At 39.8% G+C, this 24,701-nt stretch overlaps 1 protein-coding gene across 1 annotated transcript in view; it reads left to right on the forward strand.

Annotated features, from left to right (window-relative positions):
* The first annotated feature begins 326 nt into the window (after window positions 1-326).
* RUNX1T1 (RUNX1 partner transcriptional co-repressor 1) overlaps window positions 327-24,701 on the forward strand; it is a 94,783-nt gene continuing 70,408 nt past the window's right edge. Inside the window, exon 1 of the mRNA XM_050891693.1 lies at window positions 327-484. Coding sequence (XP_050747650.1) covers window positions 397-484 — 88 coding nt within the window. The 5' untranslated portion in view covers window positions 327-396. The remainder of the gene's footprint in view (window positions 485-24,701) is intronic.

Below are 24,701 nucleotides of genomic sequence, written 5' to 3' on the forward strand. Positions count from 1 at the left end.
TTACAGAATTAGCTAATAGGTGTTTTCAAAGTAGGATACAGGCTGCTCTTACTTTGTTGCCCTCTATATGTCAACTGTTTTAAATGAGCAACTTATGAAACAGCCTTTGTCAAAGAATTAATACAATTTTAAAGTACTATCTTATATTAACTAAGAAAATGTGGGTAATTGATTTAGAATGATAGCATTTCTGTCTTCCCTTTTTATTTAAAAGACTGCTATTATCATGCAAATGAAGGGGTGTGGTGCTTCAAACTGGCTGTGATATGTGCTTTTTCTTTTTTTTTTTTTTCATTTGTTGTTGTCAATAGAAAAGATTGATCTCTGGGCTGGTGAACATAATATCTGTCCCAGTCAGAAAAGGAAAGAGGAAATTAGCAGAGCGATTGGTGGAGAATGATATCTGTCAAAAGAAACACTTGGAGAGCACTGAGTTTAGTGATAGGTGACTGCCGGAAAAAAGGGAACTTTGAATTTTGTCAAGGTAAGGAACAGAAAAATATTTGATTTTGTAATGTGCATACCTTTTAGAAGTTATTTTTAATGACTGTACCTTGCCTTGTAAACTGTAATTAAAAAAGAAATCTTTCCCTTTAGCCTCCAAAGAGTCTGCCTAAATCAATGAAGGGGGTGTCTTCATTTTAATATCACTGAGAAAGAGTACAGCAGTAAAATAAAATCCCTCAGTGATGACTTTTCTAAAATCTTCCTTAGCTTAAAAATACATGTATGTGAAATTTTTAACTGTGTTTTTTGTGTTTTTGATTACATAGGTGCTCTTTACCTGGCATGTAAATATTACTTGGCTGGGCTGTGAAAATAATGAAGTTCAGTTTCCTGAACTGTGAATTGGAACAATATTTGCAACCAGGTTAAGGGACAGTTGTAATCACATTGGCAAAATGGTTGTGTTTATAATTTAGAGGAACCCTCTGGTAAACTCATTGCATTGGGAATCTGTGATAAATTTGATCGAGATGATATTGAGAATGGATATTTCTGCTTCTTGCGTGCAAAGATTTTTACCATACTGGAAAAGTAAATCTGCTATGGCAGAACTAAACTTGTAGATAACCTACGACTGTCATTCCTGTCTTTACTGTAACTACATTTTTTTCTCCTAAAATGGTGTGTCTAGATGGCAAGAAACTACTAAACTGATTTTAAGTGCTTTCCAACACTCTGATCCTTTCTTTCTCAGTGTTGGACCATTTCGCCTATGACATAACTTTGATAAGTATGATACCAAAATAACATGAACAGTGTCTGAGTACTCTAGGCTATGCTCCGGTTAGTTTTAAAGGCAGCTAAGCCTTGATCATATCGCTTGTCTCCCCACCCGAGACGCCGCAGCCCATGCTGCTCTGTCTGTGGGGTGTGGAAAGGAGATGGAGCACAGCTGAGAGAGCCAGCAGGAGGCTCTGCACATCTCACCGTGGCAAGGGGCCGGGGCTGAGGGTTTGTGCACTGGTGTGAAGATACTTTTTAAAAATTAAATCCTATTAAAAATGAATTTGTATTCTGATTCGAGTTCCTAGCTCAGTTTAAAACAAGTAAATGCTTCTCTGGGACCTTCCTGTAGACAGGGAGCATTGGAAAAGAATGAATAATCTTAGCAGGGTTTCTTCTTGCATTTTTGTTTTGCTAATTTAGCAGTGTATAGCTTCTGACTAATTCTCCTTTTTTCTATCTACAGTCTCTTTTTCAAAGTGCAAGTGTACCCCGTACAGGTGGTTGTTGGTTGGTTTCTTTTGCCATATGGGTCTTCATAAAAGACTTTAAAAATAAATAAATGTAAAAGTAAAGATTTCATGCCTGAAGCATGCAGTGCTGGCATACTAATGGGAAGCTTATTGTGGTTCATTGCTGTCAGAGCACGTGCAAGATAATGGAAATTTCCTACAACTTAGGAGAAAGGCATGTTTTCTAATATTATTCATTTTTATAGAAAGAGGGAATTAATATGACTGAAATGCACTTCTTTATAAAGTCCAAATGATCTGGTTGTACTATTGAAATATTCATAAATGGGAGGGAATAGCACGTTATCTGTCTTATTAACCATCGGGCAGGTCAGGCTGCCTGTATCACCTGGGTGCAGGCACATGTCTACCATTGTGAAGTTGTTGTGTACTAAATGATTCCCTTTCCTGTGCAGTTCCATCAGCGCAGCCTTATACCAAAACAAACACATCCTCTCTATAAGACAACTTAAAGAGTTAATGATATTGTATAGTTTTCACTTTGATGATGAAGATAGTCCAAAACTGCTTTGTAGCTCTTTATAAAAGAGAGTGATCAGTGGTGGTTAGCAACTGTTAGATCTTTGGGCATGCCCATTTTGACATTTACTTGAAGTGAGATGACTGGGTAAGGTACCTACACCTGGATGTATGTGTTTGTCACACATTCAAAAATTTTAGTCTTAAATGGCCAAGAAGCTCCGCATTGAAACTTGGATGAGTGATTAGAGATGAGGCCAACACTCTTAGAGCTTAACTTAATATGGACTTTGCTGTGCCCAAGAAGATTTGACTTGCTATTTGAAACCAAAATCGAATAAAAGACAAAATAAAAGGTGTTTGAGTCTATTGCCTCTTTGAAGCAACAGCCTGTTGTAGCATTAGACTACCTATGCTGATGAGATCACTTTCAAGCATCCTCATCTTTGTTTTGCTATTGCAAAGTCTTCTTTTCTTGGTTTCCTTTTTTCTCTTCAAAACAATTGTTTGCTTACCTATGTATCTTAAAGAGTACAATGGAAATAATAACCTCCCCTTCTAACATATAACAGCTGCAAAAGGGGACGAGTGTATTATAGAGAGTGAATTGTCATTACACAGCTCACAATCAGATTTTCATCTGTTCATGTGGCGCACACCTGTGGCTTGCTGGCGGTGCTCTTGATTGGGGTGTGAGAGATCTTAATGAAAAACAAAGCCGGGATGACAAGAAGAGACTCCACGGCACACACGGGTTACTTCACACGTCGTAAGAAAGTGAAATTCGAAATACGCTGGTTTGGAGAGAATGCCTCGTGATGCGGGAGTGTGCCTGGGTGACTGCAAAGGGAACTGGGGCCCTGCTCGTTGCTGCCTTGCAAGTAAGGCGTTTTTCTCTGTAGGTCAGGTTGATTTGGACCAGTTGAGAGCAGTGGCTGATTTCTCCAGCTTACTTTCTGAGCCAGTAAGAGTATCCTGGGCAGGAATCCAGCTTTTGAAGTACAAAGAAAATAACCCATAATCTATATAAAACGCTGGCGGATGGGGAAGGGAGGAAATTTACAGAGAATAACTGAGTTTGAGAACAACTGTGTTAAAAGTAGAATGTATGGGGAGTGTGTGTGTGACATTAGTGTTTATTTTAATTTGAAAATACGATTTCTGAAACCTTTGAGGCGAGCAGAGGACGAGCTCTCACAATATGATATATTTATTAGTAAACTGAAACCAAGCACTCCAGCTGAAGCTGAAGTTCCTTTTTTTCAAAGTGATTTATTTTTCCCTGAGTTTGCAGAGTTTGGGTTCTCTCTTGCCCCCCCCCCCCCCGTAACGTACTGTGGCTCTGATAACGTTAATGGGCTTTGCCCCACATGGAGCAGCGAGTGTATTGTACCACTGCTCACTTATCCCAGGTCAGTGTGATGCGTGAAATCAATTTATTTGAATCTCTTTGCCTGTATAGGAATTTGGCAGCGTGCCAGTTGTTTTCATTTAATGTTCTTTGTGTTGAACACAGACAAGCAGGCATGCTTTTGTACTCCTCTTTTTTCTGGGCTCTTTTCAGCCAATATTCTATTCTGTGGATTTTTCAGAAAGAAGTAGGAATGTGTTACCTTTTTTAAAAATAATTTTTGTTTAAATAGCCTTTAAAGAGCATAGAAACTAGGTCAGTCATAGAGCAGCCTGTGTAGGGTTTTCACCGAGTGTAGGTGGTAACACCTGCCTTTTCCCATTTCTTAAATTTGGGGAAAAAGAGAGAGAAAACACTGGTCTATTTTTCTAATGCCCAGTTCTATGATTTATGTCCTCTTGTAAGACAAAGACTCTTCAATAATGCTTAAATCAGAATAATTTTATTTCTAAAAAAGTGAGTGTCTGGCAGTTGATTGGACGAATTGGAAATACTTTTCAGGATCTTTTTCATTTTGAGTGACGACCTTAAAGTAGGTATTAATTTGGGAATCCCTTGCCTCATCTTTCTGTCTGTTCCTCCCCTCCCCCAGATATTTAATATTCTGAATGGCTGAAGAACAGCTACCCAAAAGTACCCGTTTCTTTCCTTTTTTCCTTCTTTTTATGAGAAAGCAGCAAGGTGTGTGGAACAGAGCAAGTAATTTAGTCCTTCTTAAATGGGGGGCGGGGGGAAGAATAGGCAGCAGCAGATATTTCCAGGAGTGTTTGTTTTAGAGCTTGGTGTCGGGAGCGGGAGAGACGGAGAGCGGGAGTAGAGGACTCTGTTGATGCTCCGGGCGGTTCGTGCGGAAGTTGATATGCAGAGCCGCGGAGCCGCGGCGCAGGGGTCAGACTCGTACACATCAGCCCCGTTTCCTTGTTTAATTACCTGAAGAGCAAAACATCCAGGCTAGGAGTGTGTGAAAACCCAGTATCTCGAACAGCAGTTTGCTGCTCTGACATCCTGCGAGGCCAGCCCCGTCTGTCCGCAAACGTCAGGGCTGGTTCCTGACAGCGGGCTATCTTTGCCGGGCCTGGGTTCCTTCCATTCAGGAGGCATTGTGTGGAAGAGGGTTTGGTCAGGAATTTGAGGTTCCTGCCGGTTCTTCCAGCCCGGACAACCCTGTGACAGATAGGCCTGATTTTTTTCTTTTAAAGAATAATAAAAAAAAAAATTGGCTCTTTTTAGTCTTTCCCTTGTAATTCTGGCATTGGTATAATACTGACTGAAACAAAACATGTTAACCCTTTCGCTTCTGAATTTGCAGCTTTTTCATTTTACTTTATTGTTTTTTCTCCCCTTGCTTGACCTCTTTTATTTTCAGAGGTAAAATGTTCTGAGGAGCAAATTCTTTTAGGTGGAATTTGTGCTATGCAGCAAATAAACATATGAAAATGTTAAATTTTTTTGTAGTAATCATTAACATAATCATCATACTTAGCATTTTAAGTTTTTAATTTTCAGCATGCTTGGCAACATTATTTCTATTCATCCCATGGAATAAAACCAAGCCAGTGTTTGTTCTGGCATGGCCCGTTAAAACAGTGGTGGCAGCTATCAACGCTTTCATTCTCATTATTCATGTGATTTTCTTAGATGTCCAGCTTGGTGTCCAATTTTAAAATATTGGGATAGGGTCAGTTATAGTCCTTGCTCCTCATAGCTGCTGTTTGTTGAGGTGACTCAACAGGCTGAAGGTGTGGGTGCACGAGGCAGGGCTCTGTGCACTGGTTGGGTTGTGGCCCATAGATGGAAAGTGTTCATGGGGATGTAAAGCTCAAGATCATAGCTGAAAGATACTGAAACGTTCATTTAGGTAAAGGTCTTGAATTTTTTTTTTTTTTTTTTAGTTTGTGAAGAATTAAAGTATGACTTTTTCTTTGAATGATAAATGAAGAATATGACTCTTATTTGGATAATTTTAATACTCCATAGCACAGTGCTGTTCATAGTTGTACTGGCAGAACTTAAGATCACAAGGTACAAGTAGTAGAGGGAGGGACCATAATTAATATGGCTTTGCAGCAAAAATGAGTGTAGCATGTGACTATTGCCTTTTATTGTTGTGGGCAGAAGCTGGTCCAAGAAAGATATTTGTGGTTGTAGGAGTGGAGAAGGGAGAGCTGAAAGTTAACTATGGTTTAATTTTCTTTTATGCTGAAGGTTTTCCGTCCAGTCTGTAGAGTTATACCTGTAGTCTTGGAGGACATTTACACGTGCTAATGATTTTGAGTACTTTGTAGGTGAGATCGAAATCGTTTGAACGGTAACTTATTTTCCCTGCTACTATTTCATTAGGATTTTGTAATACAGATTTAAGGGCATACTTTTCTTCTTGCATGCAAACTTTACCAAGTAAGGGTTTTTGGGGACCCTTCATTAAGAGGAGGTAGCCTTCAGTGGGCATATGCAGCTGGGAGTCAATGATAGTGCAGTGGGACCAAAAGAGTCATTATGATCTATTGTGCCACTAATCCTCCATCTAAGAAGGATTTGCAGGGGGTAGTGCAACAAAAGAGCTCTTACAGTGTATCAGATCGATAATTGTGATCTAATAAACTCTTAAATATGCACATAATCCTTCACCTTTAGAATCAGGCCCCCTTCTTCATAATGAACTCCTTAGGCTACTCTGGTGTAAAGGTGCCTTTAAGTAAAAGTGAATTACTTAGACATGTAGTTTTAAATCTCTTTATCCTGTTGTACTGTAAAGAAGCCATACTTTAAATAAGCATTGCTTGTATCTACAGGATGAAAAAAAGATGGTTTATGCATTGTGGTCAGTGTCATGTTCCTATAGGGTTTGTACATATAAAGGAAATAATGCATCTGTATGGAAGCACTATTAGTTAGTTAAACCTTTACAAGTCATGTAAGTCATGTCCCTCCTTCCAGTGTTTTACATGCCTTTATGTTTTTTGCGGAGTTCATAATCTAATGAGCTGTCCATGATCTCTAGCCAACCATTGCCCACCTCAAACAGCAGCATAGTAAAAGAAAGTTCTCCATGGATGCATGGTGATGACAATAACCACACTCTTTCCTCTCACCCATCTGGTGTCGAGCTCCTCTTTGAAAATGGCAGAAAATGATAGCCTTTAATCCATGGTTGCCACCTCAAAAATTCCTCAGAGATAATGGTTTTAAATCAGCATCCTGTTGGAGAAAATATTTATCTTGGGCATCTCCGCAAGTCTCTGCCGTGACAAGCTTGCTTAAGGAAAGTTCTCGCAGATAATGGTTCCCAAGCTGGTTTGGGCTTTATTAAAACTGGCACCTTGCATTGTGCCCAAACACTTACTGCTGCTCTTTGCAGATGTTCTCCTAGTGTGAAGTGGTGTAATTTGCTCTTGGTATGAAATTCCACTTCATAATCACCTCTGCATTCTTCTCCTGCTTCTTTTCTGAATGGCTACAACAAAGCATCATGTGGAGTACAACACAATTACATAAAATGAAATGATATTTAAAGGCCTGCGTTCCTCAAGGCTCCTCCCCATTCCTAAAGAAACAAAGATTTTGTATGTTAATTTTCCTTAGCTATGATGGGATTTGTCTGGGTTAGACTAAAAGCACAAAGCTTATGTCAACACATTGTGTGCTTCCAGGGAGCATGGCGTGCTCCTCTGATTGCACGTTAAGTGGATCCCATTATGGCTCAGTTTTGTAGTGGAAACCTAACTGGCACAGTGTTTGTCCCTCAGTGTTAGAGTGCTGGTTGTTCATCTTTCATTTATGTGTTAATTGCGGGTAATATTTTATGGTAGTACTCACAGCTTCAAATTCTGGAACTTCTTCTAGCTTTCAGGGCTAGCAGAGGTGGGAGAGGATGAATGTCCAAGGCAGCAGGAGCAGAGAGAAGTGATGTAGTGAATTGGGGAAGGGAGGTGTGTAGCAGGGTGAGGAGGTGGCCCCAGAATCAAGAACATAGGGTTAGGCATGATGGCAGAGAGAAGACAGAGAGCACTGAATGGAAAAGTAGGAGAAAAACATGATGGAAGGTATAACTAAGGAAACAATGGAAAGAAAAAGATTTGTTTGACTAAAATCAGTACCTTCCCTTTGTCACTCAGAAACGATAATGCTTTTCCATCATCAAGGGTTGAATGAGTATGTGTACTGATTCTGCTGTGTTTCGAGATGCTGAGCTGCATTAAAGCAGTTCACTTGGTAATATTGCTTTGCCATTTTAGCAATTACAGGGTCTGCCAGTGGGTTGTCCTATTACAACTGTGAGAAAACTCATCCAGAACCACTTTTCTGTTAGGACTTACTTCTCATCATGTAAAAAGGTGCCCCCCTGCCTTTATGCCATTAGACCTTCTCCTTCATCAGGGAAAGTTAAAATATTTGATGAGGAAGTGGCTTTCTCACCTGGCTCTGGAAAGCAAATAATTTAAATGGGGAAATAACGCTTAGCTGTCCTAGATATGCTCAAATATTTATTTACAGTCCTCATTCACTGCACTCTTGAAATTGCTCAGTAGTGGATGGATGTCATACTAAAATAAAGGCATTAATAGTAAACACCAACATACTGTACAGTGGCGCTGCTGTGATGTTACTGGCACTACTATGTGTATAAACACATAACAAGACATGCAGAATGGCCAGGTTCCCACCCTGTTACAGCGGAGGCCAGTGTAAAGGTTTTGCTGCCTGATGTAAGACTAAGCGTTATTTTCTGAATGCTTGTCAGTTTGTTTTAGAAGCCCAACATTATCCTTATATTGTTGAATATACACACATATATATGTTGAATAACAGTATTCTTTAATTTCCCTTATATATCTGATGACTGTTGTGGTTTGCAAATTCATATTGAAACTCATCAGGAACAATAGCTTTGTACAAAGGCCCCTTTGAACAAAGCTTTTGTACCATTATAAATGTAGTAAATAAGTACAAATTGATCAATATATGACAGAAGGGTGAAGAAGGGAGGTCAAGAGGTAAGAATATTTCCATATAAAACATTTTTTCCCTGTTGAAAATGGCAGTGCGAGCATAAATAAATGTTTTGTATTGCTGTGTATTTGCTCCACCTGGTGGATTTTCCTGAAAGTGTTTTTAATCCTTGCTAATAAGGGGAAGCTATCTTTAATTAAGTATAAAACACAGTACCGAGAGTGAAGGCAACTTTTTTTTTTTTTTTTTTTTGGTAGAGTAGCAATAGCATTGCAAAAGGCAGATTTGGGGAAAGAAGACACTAAAATTCGATATTGCTCTTGGCCACATTTGGTCAGTACAGTAATCTCTATGAAAGCATGGCATTCCAAATCAATTAATGATAACAGTTTACTCTTGGACTCATCTAGAGATCAGTAATTAAAAAGTCCAAATCTATGGCTCGTGGGGATAGACGTGATCAGTGAAAGTGAGGATTTGCTATGGCTTCCCCTCAATTCATGAGCCCCCCTGATGAGAAGTAGCAGTGCTATTGAAAAAGAGAATTCCTGTGCTGAAGTGTTACCGCTGTACATCAGCATAAAATCTGTCTGTCATTAAGCTAGCTTTGCAAACATTGTTTTCTTTGGAATTCGTAAGGACTTGGTTATGCTTTGATCATCTCATTGTTCTCCTTAGGTTATTTTTTTCCTTTAGAGTGTAATGGCTCCCTAACAGAAGGTGAAGTTTAGAAAATAGTGTCTCCATATGCAAGGGATTTGGAGACCTTTTTATTGTCTTTAAAAATGTCATTCATAGTCCTCATTAGCATTTATTGTTGCAAGCGTACAAGCAGAAAATGTGAAATTGGTATGTCATGAATAGCTCCACAGAGCTCTAGAGCCCTGAAATTTTGCCTGCAGTGTGGTGTGGGGCAGGCATTGAGAGAAAGCTAGCCAGATGGCTGCCAGCACAGAGCAGAGCTGCAGGTTTTTGTCTCTGGTGCTGAGAGGAGGGAAAGTTCACTGGAGCATACGCTATCACCCCTTGCGTTTTAACAAAACTAACTCGCCATCAGTCAAAATGGGGAGGTGGTGACATTGAAACAAAAGTTTTCAATATAATGTAACAGTCCTTGTCAAATGAATAAAATATGTTTAGTTAGTGTCACAAATATTGACATGTTACAAAGAAAAATGCAAGGCTCGAATTTATGGCTGGTGGTAGGTACGCTTTCACACAAATATGCTCTCACATTATCTTTATTATGAAAATGCTATGCATTGAAAAGACATCGAATAGAGGTCAAAACTTGGGTTAATATACTACAGCAGGAGGAGTTTCCCTACCAATGTTAAATGAGCAAACACTCTGTGCTTCAAGTCAAAAAGCAACTGATAGCTTGAAACCTTTTTTTTTCTTATTTTAAGATTCAAAAAGGGAAAAAAAAAATGACCCTAGTTCAGCAGGACCAGATATTCTCATCCAGGCTTCTCCAGGTCACACTGAATGTGTTCTTTCTCCTGTCGGTGAGACGGCATCTTTGGTATTTTCTTGTGTCCTTTAGGGAATAATATCAAATCAATATCAAATTTTCTAAAGTGCTTCAGTGATGTCTATGCTCAGATGGTGTGGTACTTTCCTTTGAATCCGAATGATGATAGAAATTAACAGTCAATTGTAATTTACTTTATCCACATTATAGAAAACGTTTTTAATAAAAATGCAAGACAAAACTTGATTTAGCCCAGATCAAGTGAAAGAAGCAGACACCAAAACAGGTACATATATGTAAGTTTGTCCACGTGAGTGTTCTTACTAAAATGTATATATAGAGCGAAAGAGCATGCATTCTGTAAGACCTGAAGCCTGTGTTGGCCCTCCCGTTTGGAGTCAATTAATTTTTGGTGGAACTATTCTTCTATGATAGGTCTTTATGGATATTTTCATTATTTTAAAACCTGAAATACACCTGAAATGCCACTGGGATTTCTGGCAATGTTCAACAAGAATGAATTTTTTTGATTCTTTTTTGATCAAAAAGCAATAGGCAATCTAGGTTGCTAAGTCTGACACACTGCCAAGGTTGCCTTTTCTTAACAGATGATTTGAAATCCTCTTTAGAGGACTAATTTCTGATTATCCTGTTGAAATAGTAAGCCTTTTAAGTTTTCTTAACTGAAAAAAGAGATGAATGCTTTCTCACCTCCAATGAATTTAATGTGGTACTAGAGGTAACATGACGAACAGTTTCTCTTAGACAACCAAGAATATTTTCTTCCCAGCTTGGTGACTCTAGGTTTCAACTATTGAGTATTTGTGTAGGTAATCTCAATTAGTCTGCGTTTCACAGAGCTATGTATGTTTTAAAGGTCCCATTTGTCTTTTTTCAGAAGTCCAGAAAGCCTTGCCAATAAGGAAATGCTTAGGGAAATGTTTAGTGTTATCTGGCAAATGTTTTGTGTTGCATGCATTAAGAGCTACTGTTAACAGATAAGCACATATCTTATTGGAATATTTTAATTCCATTTCCAAGCAAAGAATTAGAAGTTTATAAAGAGGTGCCTTTCTTGAATAGCTTGAGCTCTTTTGTGGTAGTGCAGTAAAAACAAGGGAGGCTAGGTACAATGTCATGGAAAAAGTCACACTGAGGATACCCATTACAGTCCTAGGTGGGCTACTGTTGCACCAGGCGATAGGAGATATTGGGCAGCAAGAAATTAGTGAGCTTCTCCTGAAGGTGTTGCCTTTCCTGTACTTTGGTTGGACAATCAACTGAATAAAGTTCAGAAAGCATCCAGAAGTGGTCGTCCCCCGTCCCCCCCCATCAGCTCTACAGCTCACACATTAGGTGGGTTTGCCCTGTCAGTGGGATGCCTTAAGAAAACACTAATAGCTTCCAGCTGGGTGGAAAATCAAAACGTTTGGGAGCTGACAAAACTAGCAGATTTGAATTTGAAAGCCCAGCTAATGCCTCCATTTTTATTTACCACTCGCCCATAAAAGATTATTTTCCAATATGTCAGCCTCATTTGGTGGCCAGTGGTCTGAAAGTGAAAGTGGAACAAGCAAGCGGGGAAATCTGGACATTAGTGAGTCCGCCCTTTCAAGCTGGTGTGCCACTTTGTGGAATGGCCTTCCCTGAGATTGGGGGGGTCCTAATGACCATTCATCAATGCTCGTTGACTGATCATTGAGTGCCTTCTCATTCAGTTTATCAAGTCTTGCACATAAAAAGTCAGAATAAGCATTATTCAGCTTTGTTAAAGCCAACTAGGAGTAAAATGCTCCATTTGAACCCATTTTGCCCTTGGTTTTTCACTTTGTTAATGCAGTCCTGCTTAAATGAGTGCTTTTATTGGGTCTGTTAGAATATCTGAAACTATTAATTCTCTTGTATTGAATAGCTGGTGGCAGGCCAGAGCAGATGGGGTAGAAAACTATTTGGTTGGGTGTATTGCTTTCAATTAGGATCAATGAGGTTTCAGCTCCTTTGAATTAACTCACTTAATACCCACTGTGTGAAGTCACAATGTATCACAACAGTCTGCTATAAGTAGAGCGGGAAGTTGAGAAGTCCTACAGAAAAGCTTTGAGTTAAATTCTTCCTTCACTGTTAATAGAGAGCTTTCATTAACTACAGATGCGTTTCAGTGGACTTCCAGTCCCTGTTATTAAGCTAGGTTTGCGCAAAAGGCAATCTCTGTACTTTTAAATGGTGATCGTTTGGAATTTCTCTTTTCCATCAGATCCATGTCTTAGCAACCTTATATCATCCACTGCGTAAAAATCTTCTTTTCTCCCCTTCAAATATATGAATATGGAGACTGTTTTGCCTTCTTTACCCATTTTCAAAATTAAGAGTTGTAGAGAATTATTTAAAATTATTTTGTAAAGTGTTTTGAATGATTGTCAAAGAAGGAGCTGATTCCCACCCAGGAAGGTGTAGCATAATGTGCACCATAAAGAAACTGGCCGAAGATTATCTTCTGGATTTTTCACTCTCTTTGTATCCATTTCATTTTGGTATTACACATAATACCGACTCTTGTGATACAACAGAATTGTTCCTATGTTAAAACAGCTGCCTTTCCTGTCTTAGCAGAGAATAAAACCATTTTACAGAATGGGCTGTCCACCTTTGCTTGGCCTGCTAAAATTTCAGACCTGGTGGAAAAACTGTTAGGGCAAGCTTTAAGTGACTGCATTAAAAATGGGGGTGGAGTGGGGAAAGCAAATAAATATCCATAGATATTTATTCAGGGAGGACTGCCAAATGGGTTGCAGCCTGCCTCAGTGTATTAAATAATGAGAGGGAAAAACTATTCGTGCAGCTGGCTGCTTGAGAAAATGCTGAAGTAGTCTCAGATGCACAGGCATTCTGTTAGCTCCTTCCATGAGCAGACTTCTAGGTGAGAATCTCCAGGGATCCAGGTTTTGTTGACGTGGATCAATTTAAATGGCAATTACTGTAGTCAGATAACAGCTTAAAAAGGCTTTTTACACACAGAAAAAAGATGCATAATCACACAGCATATGGAAGTTCAATTTCGTGAGCTGTGGTCTGTGGATTTACAATGTACTGATATTAAGACCTTCTTTTAAGAGTGAATATTGTTCGGTTTTATTAAAATGCGTCATACCTTTGACACGTTACTTTCTACTCTGAAGCTGTTTCAGGCTGCATCTATGTTGATGAAAGGTTGCATTTCCAACTGTGAAAATGTTTTTCCTTTCATGTAGAGTACAGCATTAAAAAAGAAAAACAACACAGCAAATACAATACTAACTGACTGGTTTTAAATACTGCATCAAATAATAAAACAAAAAGAATGGTAAATTCTTTCAAGGCCTCGGTGGCGCAGACTTTGCTTGTCTCCCTTTCCCTTGCTTCTCTCTCTTCCCCCCTCCGCTTTCCCCCCCTTCATGAAAGCGATCTGTCATGAAAACGTTTTCATGTTTCGGTGTTTCTCTTGGGCTCTCTGACACTCAAAAATCCATTATAGAGAACTTCATTACAGTAGATATCTGATGAAGGTGAAGAAAAGACCTGCCTCCAGTAGCAGATGCGTTAGATTGTTAGTGCTGGGGTGTTTACTGGGGCAAGGGGAGCTGCTCCTTTGCTTCTTCGATCATCTTGAATTTGCCAGTCCTGCGTTTGGAGTCTCTCTCCTATTTAAGTGAAGCTTAAGGGTGGCACTTAGATAGTGTTAAAAAGTTATTGTGGAAATATCAGTAAACGAAGTGACTCATTTGCTTTAAGTGAGAAATATTCATGAGTTCGGTCCGGATATTGGAAGGGTTGTTATTTTTTGCTTAATTTCGCATGTGTGTCCTTTTCCTAAATAGATCTTTATCAGGCTCTGTGGCAGCTAGAGGAAGGAAGAGGAAGGCCTGAAAGCAGAGTTGTTTCTGCGTAGTAGAGGCAGAAGATGGCATAACGCAAAATCAGGAGGATGCATAAATAAGTACAAAAGGATGACTCTGACAAGAATGCAGCTCCTGAAGATCTGACTGAGAATCGCTGCCTTTCTATATGGGTTTAAATGTATACTGCAAAGGCAAAGTCAGAACCAGGACCTACATGCTAATTGCTGGAGAAATACGTGTTACTAAAGGGAGAAGCTTTTGCAAGTGCTAAATGGGAGGAGAGTTTTAAAAAAGAAGATATTTTTCCTTGTGCTTGGAATTTTGTGCAAGGCTATACGTGCTACAGAAGGCATGTGAGTCAGGCGTATGTTTCTCCTAAGAGGCAAAGATGTTTTACAAAGGACTAAAGAGGGACTGCTGAGAAGAAAATAGCCAGCTTTAGATAAAGCACTATAACAAAGACTTGTAGTTTTATGTATCATGGTGTCCATTAAAGCTTAATAGGGAAGAGTGCATTGAACCTAGCCAGGCATACGTTATTCATGTGAAGGATAAACATTTAAGGGGTGTGCAAAATCAGAAATTGGGAGGACATGATTGTTTAGCTTTTGAAAAAGCTTTACAGGGAAGATTTTGTTTTCATCCCCCATGGATCACCATGCAAGGTAAAGGAGAGTAAGCTGCAAATGTTTGGAACATATCAATGCAGGACTCCCAGGGGGTTAAAAGCACTATAGTAAAATAAAAGTGGTCTGCTTTCTAAGTGTGTTCTATTTTACACATACTACTGAGAATCTGAGAAAGGGAGTGATTTTGATACTCCGTTCACTGTAGTAAAACAGCATAATAATGACAAAAGTGTGGGGAGGGGAGGAAGAGGAGGGGGGACTGTCTCATATATCCTCGTGCACGTTTTGAATTTCCAGCTAAATAAACAAACGTAGTCCTATGGAGTGCAAAATTATGGCTGTTAAAGAATGAATTTGTTTCCACTTTTGGAAGAGAGCTGATTTGAAGCGATGCTTTTTTCTTCAGTTGTTATCAGCAGAAGAAAGGGTTAACTTTAAAAGGAAAAATGAATAATTCAGTGTTTGGCTTATCACTCTGCATTTTACTTTCTATTCTTTGGTCATCTGGAACTTGGTGTGAAAGGTAGAGTAAAAGGAGTCAGCTGAGGGGAGCCGGGGTTGTGATAATTTGCACACACATCCCTGTCATTGTTCTGCCTGAAGAGACAGGGCTGGGTTCAAGGCCACATGTGCTCCTGTCATCATTCACATTTCTGCTCCAAGTGCAATACAGAGTGTCAGCTCTCCATCTGTCTTTGCCTGGCAAACGCACGCGCCCAGCATCCTGCCTCCAGCTACGCTGCCACAGCCAGTTCTGATGGCCCTCCTCGCTTCTCTCTGTTCATTCCAGAACAGGAGGCACTGAGCCCTAAATAAGCTTGCTTTTAGGAGAGAGCCATTTACAGTGTGGTATATTTTATCCAAGGATGCCTGGTGAGTTGGAATTATTGCAGCTCTTTCGGTTTTAAATGAGGAAACACTAATTGTTTTTTGATAGTATTTTTCCTTTTTTTTTTTTTTCCTTTCTTTTTTAATATAGAGGGTGATTTGCAAGCTGATATGGGTACGGAGCGATCGTGGATGCTAATTCTGTTGTGTATATGTTTGGGGGAGGGGAATTTGTGCGAGGGAACTGCCAGAGATGATACTTACAGCAGGACTGGATGTTTCAATGAAAAGGGATAGAAATAGAGAAAGTCACCGGCTTTGTGGGTGCGGGTCTCTGCACGGGGGATCATTTTTAGCGAAGAGAAATATAGCTTCGGGCTGGCTTTCATGACTGTCAGCTGTACCTTGAATCTGCAAACATTTGATCGGTAGAGACCATTCACAGCGTTCGCCCATCAGCTGAAATTATCTCTGTGAAAAGCTGTTTATGTTAGAGAAGTGAAGGAGATTTATAAAATAAATTATTCCAGCGTTGTCCTAAATCGTAGTCCTTAACTGTCACCAGGCAGATCACTGAAATATGTTGATTCAAAATAAAATAATTTAAAAATCTGCTGAATTAGAGGAATTGCTGTGGAGCTGGAAATTTTAATAGGTCGGTTTCCTCAGGAAAATATTATCCTTGGATCTTACGATCACTTGTCTAATTGATAAGTGTTATTGCCAATGAAAATGGTGCTTCTGTGACGGGTGATTTGTCTGAGGGGTTTTGTGAGATGCTTGACCACGACTGAGTGGATTGAATTTGGTGCGTTTTGTTTGGTTTTTTTCCCTTTGGTAAGGACTGAAGAAAGCCATATGCCCGATTATAGCAGCCTGTGTCTCTGGATAAAAAAAGACAGGGCTAGAGATCCTACAGCTGGCTGGTTCTTGTGGATTATTTGGGTAGGACAGGCAGAAGAGGCTACGCTTGATCACAGAGAGTCTGTACACCTCGCAGATGGTGTTTTGAAACAGTATCTGCCAGTTTGCTGCAGCCACAGTTGCATGTAGGTATTGCCAGTTGTTGGAAGAATGTTTTCCTTTTAGGATTTTTATACACGGTCATACCCGACTGCTGGTATGTTTGCTGATCCTCTGGTTGTAACAAGAAAGTGGGCTCTGTTTGCTCAAAGCACAAGGCTAAGAGGATTTATGTGGTTGAAATATGGGCAAATTAATTTGCATAGATAACAACTGAGGACTATGAAAGGTCAATTTAACCCTTTAAACGTCAAATTTGATTTGCATGCATTGCATTCCTGGGAATGTCGTCTTCATTAGAAATATCACGGTAATTCATTAATTTGGAAAACTGTGCATTCTGCATAATTTGAATCCACTGACGTTTCCCTTATATTTGTATGAAACTCATCTTCTCACGCGGTTTACTATTTCTGTGTTTTATTAAGATATTTAAATGTACTAAAATGACACAAGCTTATCAGTTTTGATCCTTGTGTGCATTGTTTGGGGCTATTGGCAAACAGTGTTGGAATGCCTAGAGTGGAGGTTTTTGAAAACCTATTAAGCCTTTGGCATTTAAATTACTTAATCTACCTGCTGGTTAAAATTTCATGCATCTTTAATCAAAATGGCATGCACTACACTCGAGTATGTATACCCTTATCAATACTCGTTAAGCTTTACCATTGAATAAATCTTTAATTTCCAGCATTCTCTTAAAGCAGTAGCAAGCAAGAAGTGTGTTTTAATGTCAGCTCGGAGTGTTAGAAAACCTTGCACTTGGATACAGAGAATACACTAACAGCTGTGACTGGGAGCATGTGCCAGAATGGAGATACTTGAACAGATCTGACACTTGGCTATTTTTGACACCCATCTGCACTTTTTTACTCTCCTCTAGGATGAACTGCCTCTCAATCTGTTCACAGCATATTTTAGCCCTTTAATATTGTGGTGTTGGGTTTTTTCAAATGGGCATTATTAGCCATCTGGGGCAGATTTTGTATTTTAAAAGTAAGCACATTATGTACAGGAGATTAAAAGGATGTGTATTTTTATGTAATCTGATATTATGTCAGTGCCTTTTGTGTATGTGTGAAGTCTTGATTTCAGAAGCATCCCTTTAGTGCTTCTGACATCTGAAGTCCTTCTTTTGGGAAAAGAACAGGAAGTAATAAAGACGGGTTCTGGTTTATGTGTAACGATAACACTTTTACACAAACTAAATTTGCCCTTCAAAGACGAACTGCTCGTACTGTTATAATTGCGACTGGCTGCTCACCTCCTCGCTTCCCCATCAGGGCAAAGCGACAGCAGTGAGGCTTGCTAATGAAACGCTGTAAAAGCGATTCAGATCTCTGTTAAGGCACTACTGCAACTCTGAGAAAAGTCTCGAGAAAGATAATCCCGTTAACATGCAGCTTGCAGTAACCAAGTTAACCATTTTGGCATTCTATGTAGCGAACTCCAGGAAGTGCTTATCTCTAAATAATTGATGCTGGGGGAACAGTGTTCAAATCTAATACCGTACAGCAGTTTGATTACTGTGAATGTGGGTTGTTTTTTTTTTTTTAGAACTGTTTATTCCGGACTTTATTTATGAAACATTACAAATCTATCAGTCATTTTATAGTACTTTCAAAGAACAGATGTTGGCCTACAAAATGCTTTATTATTGCCCATGGCAGTATTCAGCATGGTTTCCTTAAAAGGACAATCAGTGATCACAGTCATTGTAGCCCAGAAATAATGCTGCTCTTTCAGAAGATGGCCTGGTATTAGGTCAGACCACCCTTTCTTTACTTCTGCTCTCCAGATGTGGCTGCAACTTTTTTTTTTTTTTTTTAAGTTCATGTTTCAAAAAAAATGGGTTTGTTTTCAAAATCTGGTTTTACTTAAGATATCTCCATCCTGGAGTGCATTTCATAAATTGCCCACATATTTTTCTTAGCAGAGAACTTAAATGGCTGTAATTTTTAACACATGGCCACATCATGTGATATTTTCAAAACATTTGCACATAGCTTTAAGAAGGTCCCAGCAGAAATGATCCATCATCTCACAGCCAGCCCGTTTCTTAACAGCATATCTGCATTTTCCATTTAGCAGAGCTATATATTATTAGCTTACATTTTGGGTAGTAAAACAGTGCATTGCTGATTGTAAAACATGGACTTTATTATCTGCTGAAAATTGATTTGGCATTTATAGCCACTGTGTACTAGACTGGCTTTCTGGTTTTAACATTAGTCCTTGCAAGTGATGATTTGTTTAAAGAACAGAAACAAAATTGCCATGGACATAACTGTTAGTGTCCTAGTAACTGAACATTTGGATTATCCACCTGTTTTTTAAATACATGCGTCTAAATGCTGTTATACAGCAAAAGTCTCCTAATAGTCCATTAACTGACTTGTTCTGTTTTAAGCTGCAGTTGCTATGCTGTTATATTAGGACAATTCTGTGTCTTACAAAACAAGTTTCCTGCCAAACAGGGAAAATGTGTCTGGAAATACTTAAGTCCAAGTGTTAACCTTGCATCATTATTCCAGTCATCCTACATAATGACTTTATCTTCTTCAGGATTCGGATAGGAGCGAAAAGCTCTTTCCCTAAGAGGACCGTGGGTCACTAGGTTCTTCAGATACGTATCGTAGGGTTTGGGAGACGACATGTAATGACTTGCTTTTCAAAGTATTAAAGTTTCTTCTTTTATGGTAGTAATAAATTCCGAAGTGTGCATGACATTATTGCTCTTATTCTCAACCCATGGGGCTGTGAACTGCATCTTGCTACGTATGCATGGAAAGTAACTAACACATCATGGGATGCAGATCATGCTGCAGAAATAGCTGTTTATATATATTTTTAAGCAGGGTCCCAAACACTCTTTCCCTGTGAAGATTTAGTGCTTTTCAACTCAGACCCTTAGCTGGAGAGGAACAAACAAATCAGCTTCTCAGGACTGGTACTTCCTTGGTGTGCATAGGGTGTTTAGCACCGATCACATCTTGATTTGAAGATTTTGGACTCCACACTCATATATTTAAGGCATGATCATCATAGCTTGCAAATCAATGTGATCTGTGTATATGTGATTTAAAAAAAAGACTTGAATACCAATTTTGGGTAAAATAAATTTTAAAATGATGTGATATGCCAATCTGAAAGTCTGAATAGAGAAGTTGATACATCTAAGAGTAGAAGACGACGTGATATCTGGTCCTTTTCAGGACCTTTACATATACCTGTACCAGTTTTCTGGTTTGTTTGCTGCATCCTTTTTTCTTCCAAGTGTGTACATCAAGGATAACTCTACAAAAAATCAGCTGAAGCCTGATCTCTCGCTACCAGGTCACAGACTAAAGCTAAGTGCACAAGACAACTTCTGCACTTCAAGCAGCAGCTGGCTTCCAAATCCAAAACTGCATGCCTCAACTGTCTCTTCATTCCAGATGCGTCACTGTTACAGCTTTAAAGTTTCCCAAGCATGTTGGGCTGCATCTGTGCATGCTAAGATCTGTCTCAGTATCAACAGGGTTAAGCAGGCTAGTGCTGAGTTCACACCTATGTCTTTTTGGAATTGAAGTATTTCTGTGTCTGAGTCGTTTGCACAGTTGGATCTGGCAGGTAATCACGGAGGAAGCCCAACACGTATTCAGAAACGTTGGTCTCTTCGCAAGTGCAGGCTTACGTTTTGTTCCCAGAAATGTGTGTGGTGTAAAACGGCGCACAGAGCCAGCAACGCTGAGGCGAGTAGAGATTAAATCGGGAAATCCATAGGGCACAGCAGCGCTTGGATTTTCACTTGTACGCAGACACAGTCTAGCCATATTGGCCCGCTTGGCAAGGCTGATTTCATTCAGTATCCTGCTATGCTAACTCCACATTCACACAGTTCCCCTGCGAAGCTGGTGAAGCTCTTGCCGTGCTGTACCATGCTATCTATATTCACTGGCTCGACTCTTCAGGAGTTCAGCTGTCTCTGCACCACGTTGCATTTTGCGATGTACATTTGTTCTTTCTGCCTCTTGTACGCGAGGGTCACCAGACGAAGAGCAGGACCAGTGCAGGAGCTGCCTCCTCCTTGCTGCTGTTGATCTCAGGCCTTGGTCCTTCCTGAAATGTTTCCTGCTCAGTTCTCGGGCAGGACAAGAGCGATGGAGATTACTCCCATCCAGAATAAGCCGCTGCTGGGCAAGTGGCTTTCGCCCCACCGATGGAATACGTTACAGACCTGAGCTTCAGCAAACAGAGGGAGGATTTGAATTCACGTCTTTCACTTCCAGAGTGAGGCTTCTACTCAAATGACTTGAATAAAATCAAAGCTCACCTCTTCCATCTTGCCTAGCTGTGTCTTACACAAACCATTTCTACTTGGCAATCTTCTGAAGGTGAGGATATGGACATCTTTTCTGGAGGAGGGAGTAGTGCTGTGGTTCCCATGTCTCCAAGTTACTGAGGCTCTTGAAAGGCAGGAGTAAAGCATCCTATCTCCAGTACTTCCCTGTTGGTGAGCTGTAGGCAGTTGCTAGTTAAATATAACTAACTTTGTGTCATCTTTTCTGTCATGAGCTGTCTACAGTTACCTAATGGGAGGGTGTAGAGAAGATGGATGGAGCCAAACTCTTCTCAGAGGTGCATAGTGATAGGATGAGAGACAACAGGCGCAAGTAGTGGACCATGATAAATCCCAAGTAGATACCAGGAAAAAAATTCTTCACCATAAGGATGGTCAGACACTGAAACAGGTTGTCCAGAGAGGTAGTGGTATTTCCATTACTGAAGACATCATATTGGACAAACCCCTGGCAACTTGATCTAACTGGATGTGCTTTGAGGCAGAAGGGCATGGACTATCTGATCTCCTGAGATCACTTCAGCCTGCATGATGATTCTTTGTTCTACTGGATCCGTTAGCTGTTTTGGATACCCAGTCTGAGGTGCTTCAGCCCTCTGCACTGTAGGGGAGAGCAGATCAGTCCACGGCACTGGCTTTTGTGTCGTGTTTCAGCGGGCAATTTCAGCAGCGTTGAGCTTCTGGGCACCTAAAGTGACTTATTCATTGAACCTGATCTGAAGCCATTACTTCATCTGTAACTTGCAGAATGAACTTTGCGTGCCGGTAGAAGAGCAGAATTGTCAGGCTCAGTGCTGGCTGAAAGGGCTGCACCTCCTTCCCGTGGTAGCTCATGGAGCTGTGCTTCCACATACCAAAGCTGAATTTATTTCTCTGTGCTGTTGGGGTTTTTTTATTTTTATTTCTTCCCTACTAGTAATTTCTTCTTTACTGCCAGTTATAGGCAGAGTGTGGAGAAACAGCCTCATTGTGAGCATTAATTGCAGGAGAACTTGAGACAACAAGTTGCTGGAGACCTTGGGATTTGAGAGGAGCCGCTTCAACTGGAGGTTCACAGACCTCTTGGGTTTGTCCCTGTGCTGCAGCACACCACCTGGTGGTATTGTTCTTGCAGCTGGTTTAAGGCTGTAGTGTCAAAAGAGACACTGAACTGATCCAGCTTCTAAAAATCTCCTGCCCAAATTCCTATGGCATGAAGCTACAGCCTTGCTTGAGCTTTTCCATGATGTTGCATAATGAGTTGTGCATTTATTTCTCCTTCTTCTTGCTCTTGGGATCTGGCAATCTTGTGAAATTTTCATGAGGAATAACTACCTGGTAGGACCCACACATCTGAATTAATTTAAATTATCCAGCCAGCTATTTCAGTATTAATGTGGATATATGTTCTGGAACAATGCCTGCAACTTAACCTTGCTTTTAAATGGGCACAAAGTATAAGTCAAAGGTGGCAGGAAATCTTTCTGAAGTTTGAAAGGAAATGCCGTCAGCAGTGGACACAATTATTAAGAGTACTGCTCGTATGGTTCTCATTCATTATGGACATCCCTTTGGAAGCAGACTGTAACAAGCTCTGCCGCATTTTTGCATATTGACAATACTGAGCTGACAAAGACCAAAAGAAGTGTGGAAATAGAAGAGTGAAAGGAATCGGTATTGATCACCTCTTGGAGGAGAGGCTGAGGAATAGGAAGAAAAATGTATTTTGGTAACCCTTCAAGCATACTGCAAGTTTGTGCAGATCTGGTGTAGGGTCAGGCAGATAGAATTCTTGGTTAAAAAAAGGGGTAATGAATTGAGATTTGAGGAAGTGGGATTTGCATATGCTTAACTGCAGTGGAGTTTGAAATGATGATTCAAGAAGCAGGAATATATTTTACTTTTCAAAGTCCATTGCACTTTCCAGCTTATTGAAACATCTTTTCTCTTCTGGGGGTTAAAGCACTATTCTGTCTTCTAGAAGTCATTTAGAAAGCATCTCTAAAATTTAACTTGGTACCCTTTCAGTTCTAATGCTTTATTGGAATTTTCTTTATGTGCTTATAATCCACTTCTCCAAGCCTTGGGAGCCCTCCTGTGCATCTCCGGTGCAGATTCTTGTAGTCCCCCCTTTCTCTCTGATTCTTCTAGCGATGCTGGGTTCACTGTCTTATTGTGCTCCTGTTTTGAAACCACATCCTGCTAAAGGAGTAATCTCCCGGTTTAGTGATACAGGGCCTTTCCCCTTCCTTCTTTCAGATCTCTCCTTAATACATGTTTTGTGAGTCATGCAAACACACATGACTCAAATAGTCTTCCTGCCGCAAGATTACAGTTTGGAAAATGTGTGCACTCATATCATATGAAAATACAACCATAATTTCATTCTTCCTTCTAAACTGTGCATTCCAAATATATTCTGGTGGCCCTTTTAAGCCAGGGCAACAAGCATGTGTACACAGCCTTGAATTTTCATTGTAGCTATTTTGTAATCCAAATGAATGTCATCTCCATAGACTTTCCTATATGTGACTTCCCCATATCATTCCTTGAATTTTTAAGAGAATCTTTTTTTTTAAGGATTTTGTGCCTTGCAGAGCACCAGCCACATCATTCATGGTTAGCAAATACAAATTAACATTTATTGTTTTAATTTTATTTTTCCAGTCCATTTCACTACATAATTATTGATTGCATAATTTTGTCTGCTAGCTTTGCACGCACTTATTTGTATTCTAGTTAGGAGAAAGTTTGCTAACCGAAGTTTAAAAGAGGTCATTGTCTGTGGACAGTGTTACTGTTTCTTTTAGCTACTTTTCTTTCCTGGAACTGTACAAGGTACACTGTTTTTGACTTTTTAAACTATAAACACTACAATGTACAAAAATGATCTTTAAAAAACAGGGATGCGATAAGCTTGTTCTTTTTGAGAAGGATTCGAGGTTTGTATCAGTTTTGAAAGTACACACCAAGAAGTACTGAGTGAACCATAGGGACTTCTGAGAGTTACTAACACAGTGAAGAAAGCTGAAAGATACTCCTTAAAGCAACTTTGGTTATGTCTGTAAAAGAAAGGGTATAATTAGATATCCAGGAGGTCAGATGGCACTGTCATTGAATAGCTTTGAAAGCCATTGGTTTTCTTCTCGGAAACTGGTTTGCAACAGAGTTTACCATGTCTTTGGTCTTGGTGGTTTTAATTTTCATTCCTCCACTGGCAGAGGGAGGACAGTGATAAAACTCAGTTTCTAGAATTCAGGTGGTTCACAATGGTTGAGTTCATCCTTCCATGGCACTGTAGGGTCTCCTTGCTCTAGGGTCCTGGAAGAGAGAGTGCTTCTGTCGGTCTCTTTCATATTAGATCTTGGAAGTAATTTAAAGTACTTCATTAAGGTCAATATATTTGATTATTTTACAGTGAGATCGCCATTAAACTGCATTGCATCTTCAGAAACAAAAGCAAAGTCCTTCGCAATTTTTAAAGGGAATCTGTGCAGTAATGAGTGTATATTTTACTTTTCTGAATTCCTAATAGTCAATGTGAGCACTTTATTGTCCCCTTGCAAATGGAGAAGTGAGACGGTAGCCTCTCTGGGAATAGTATTTGTGTCTCTCGTGTTAAATTTTTAAAGTATTTTGATGAATGCTCATCTTGTTTTGTTAATTTACTTACATCTCTCTTTACATTATTCTCTGGTTGTAAAAGCAAATCTGTATTTGGGTTTTCTATTTTTAATAAGCAAGTCTGCTGCGCACGAGATGAATCTGTGCATGAAACTTTCATTGAGAGCTTGGTATGAAAGCAGAGTCTTCAGAGCGTGTATAGCAAGTTCTCTGCCGTCTGAGGGAGGGCCGGTGTTACAGTCTTTCTTTGCCCTCTTCAGACTCCTCTGCATAGACAGAACCACATGTTGGTGAAATAGAAGTTGGATTTGCGTGGTTGCTTCTCAGCTGACCAGCCAGGCTTC

Source organism: Gymnogyps californianus, chromosome 2, assembly GCF_018139145.2.
Source record: "Gymnogyps californianus isolate 813 chromosome 2, ASM1813914v2, whole genome shotgun sequence".
NCBI lineage: Eukaryota > Metazoa > Chordata > Aves > Accipitriformes > Cathartidae > Gymnogyps > Gymnogyps californianus.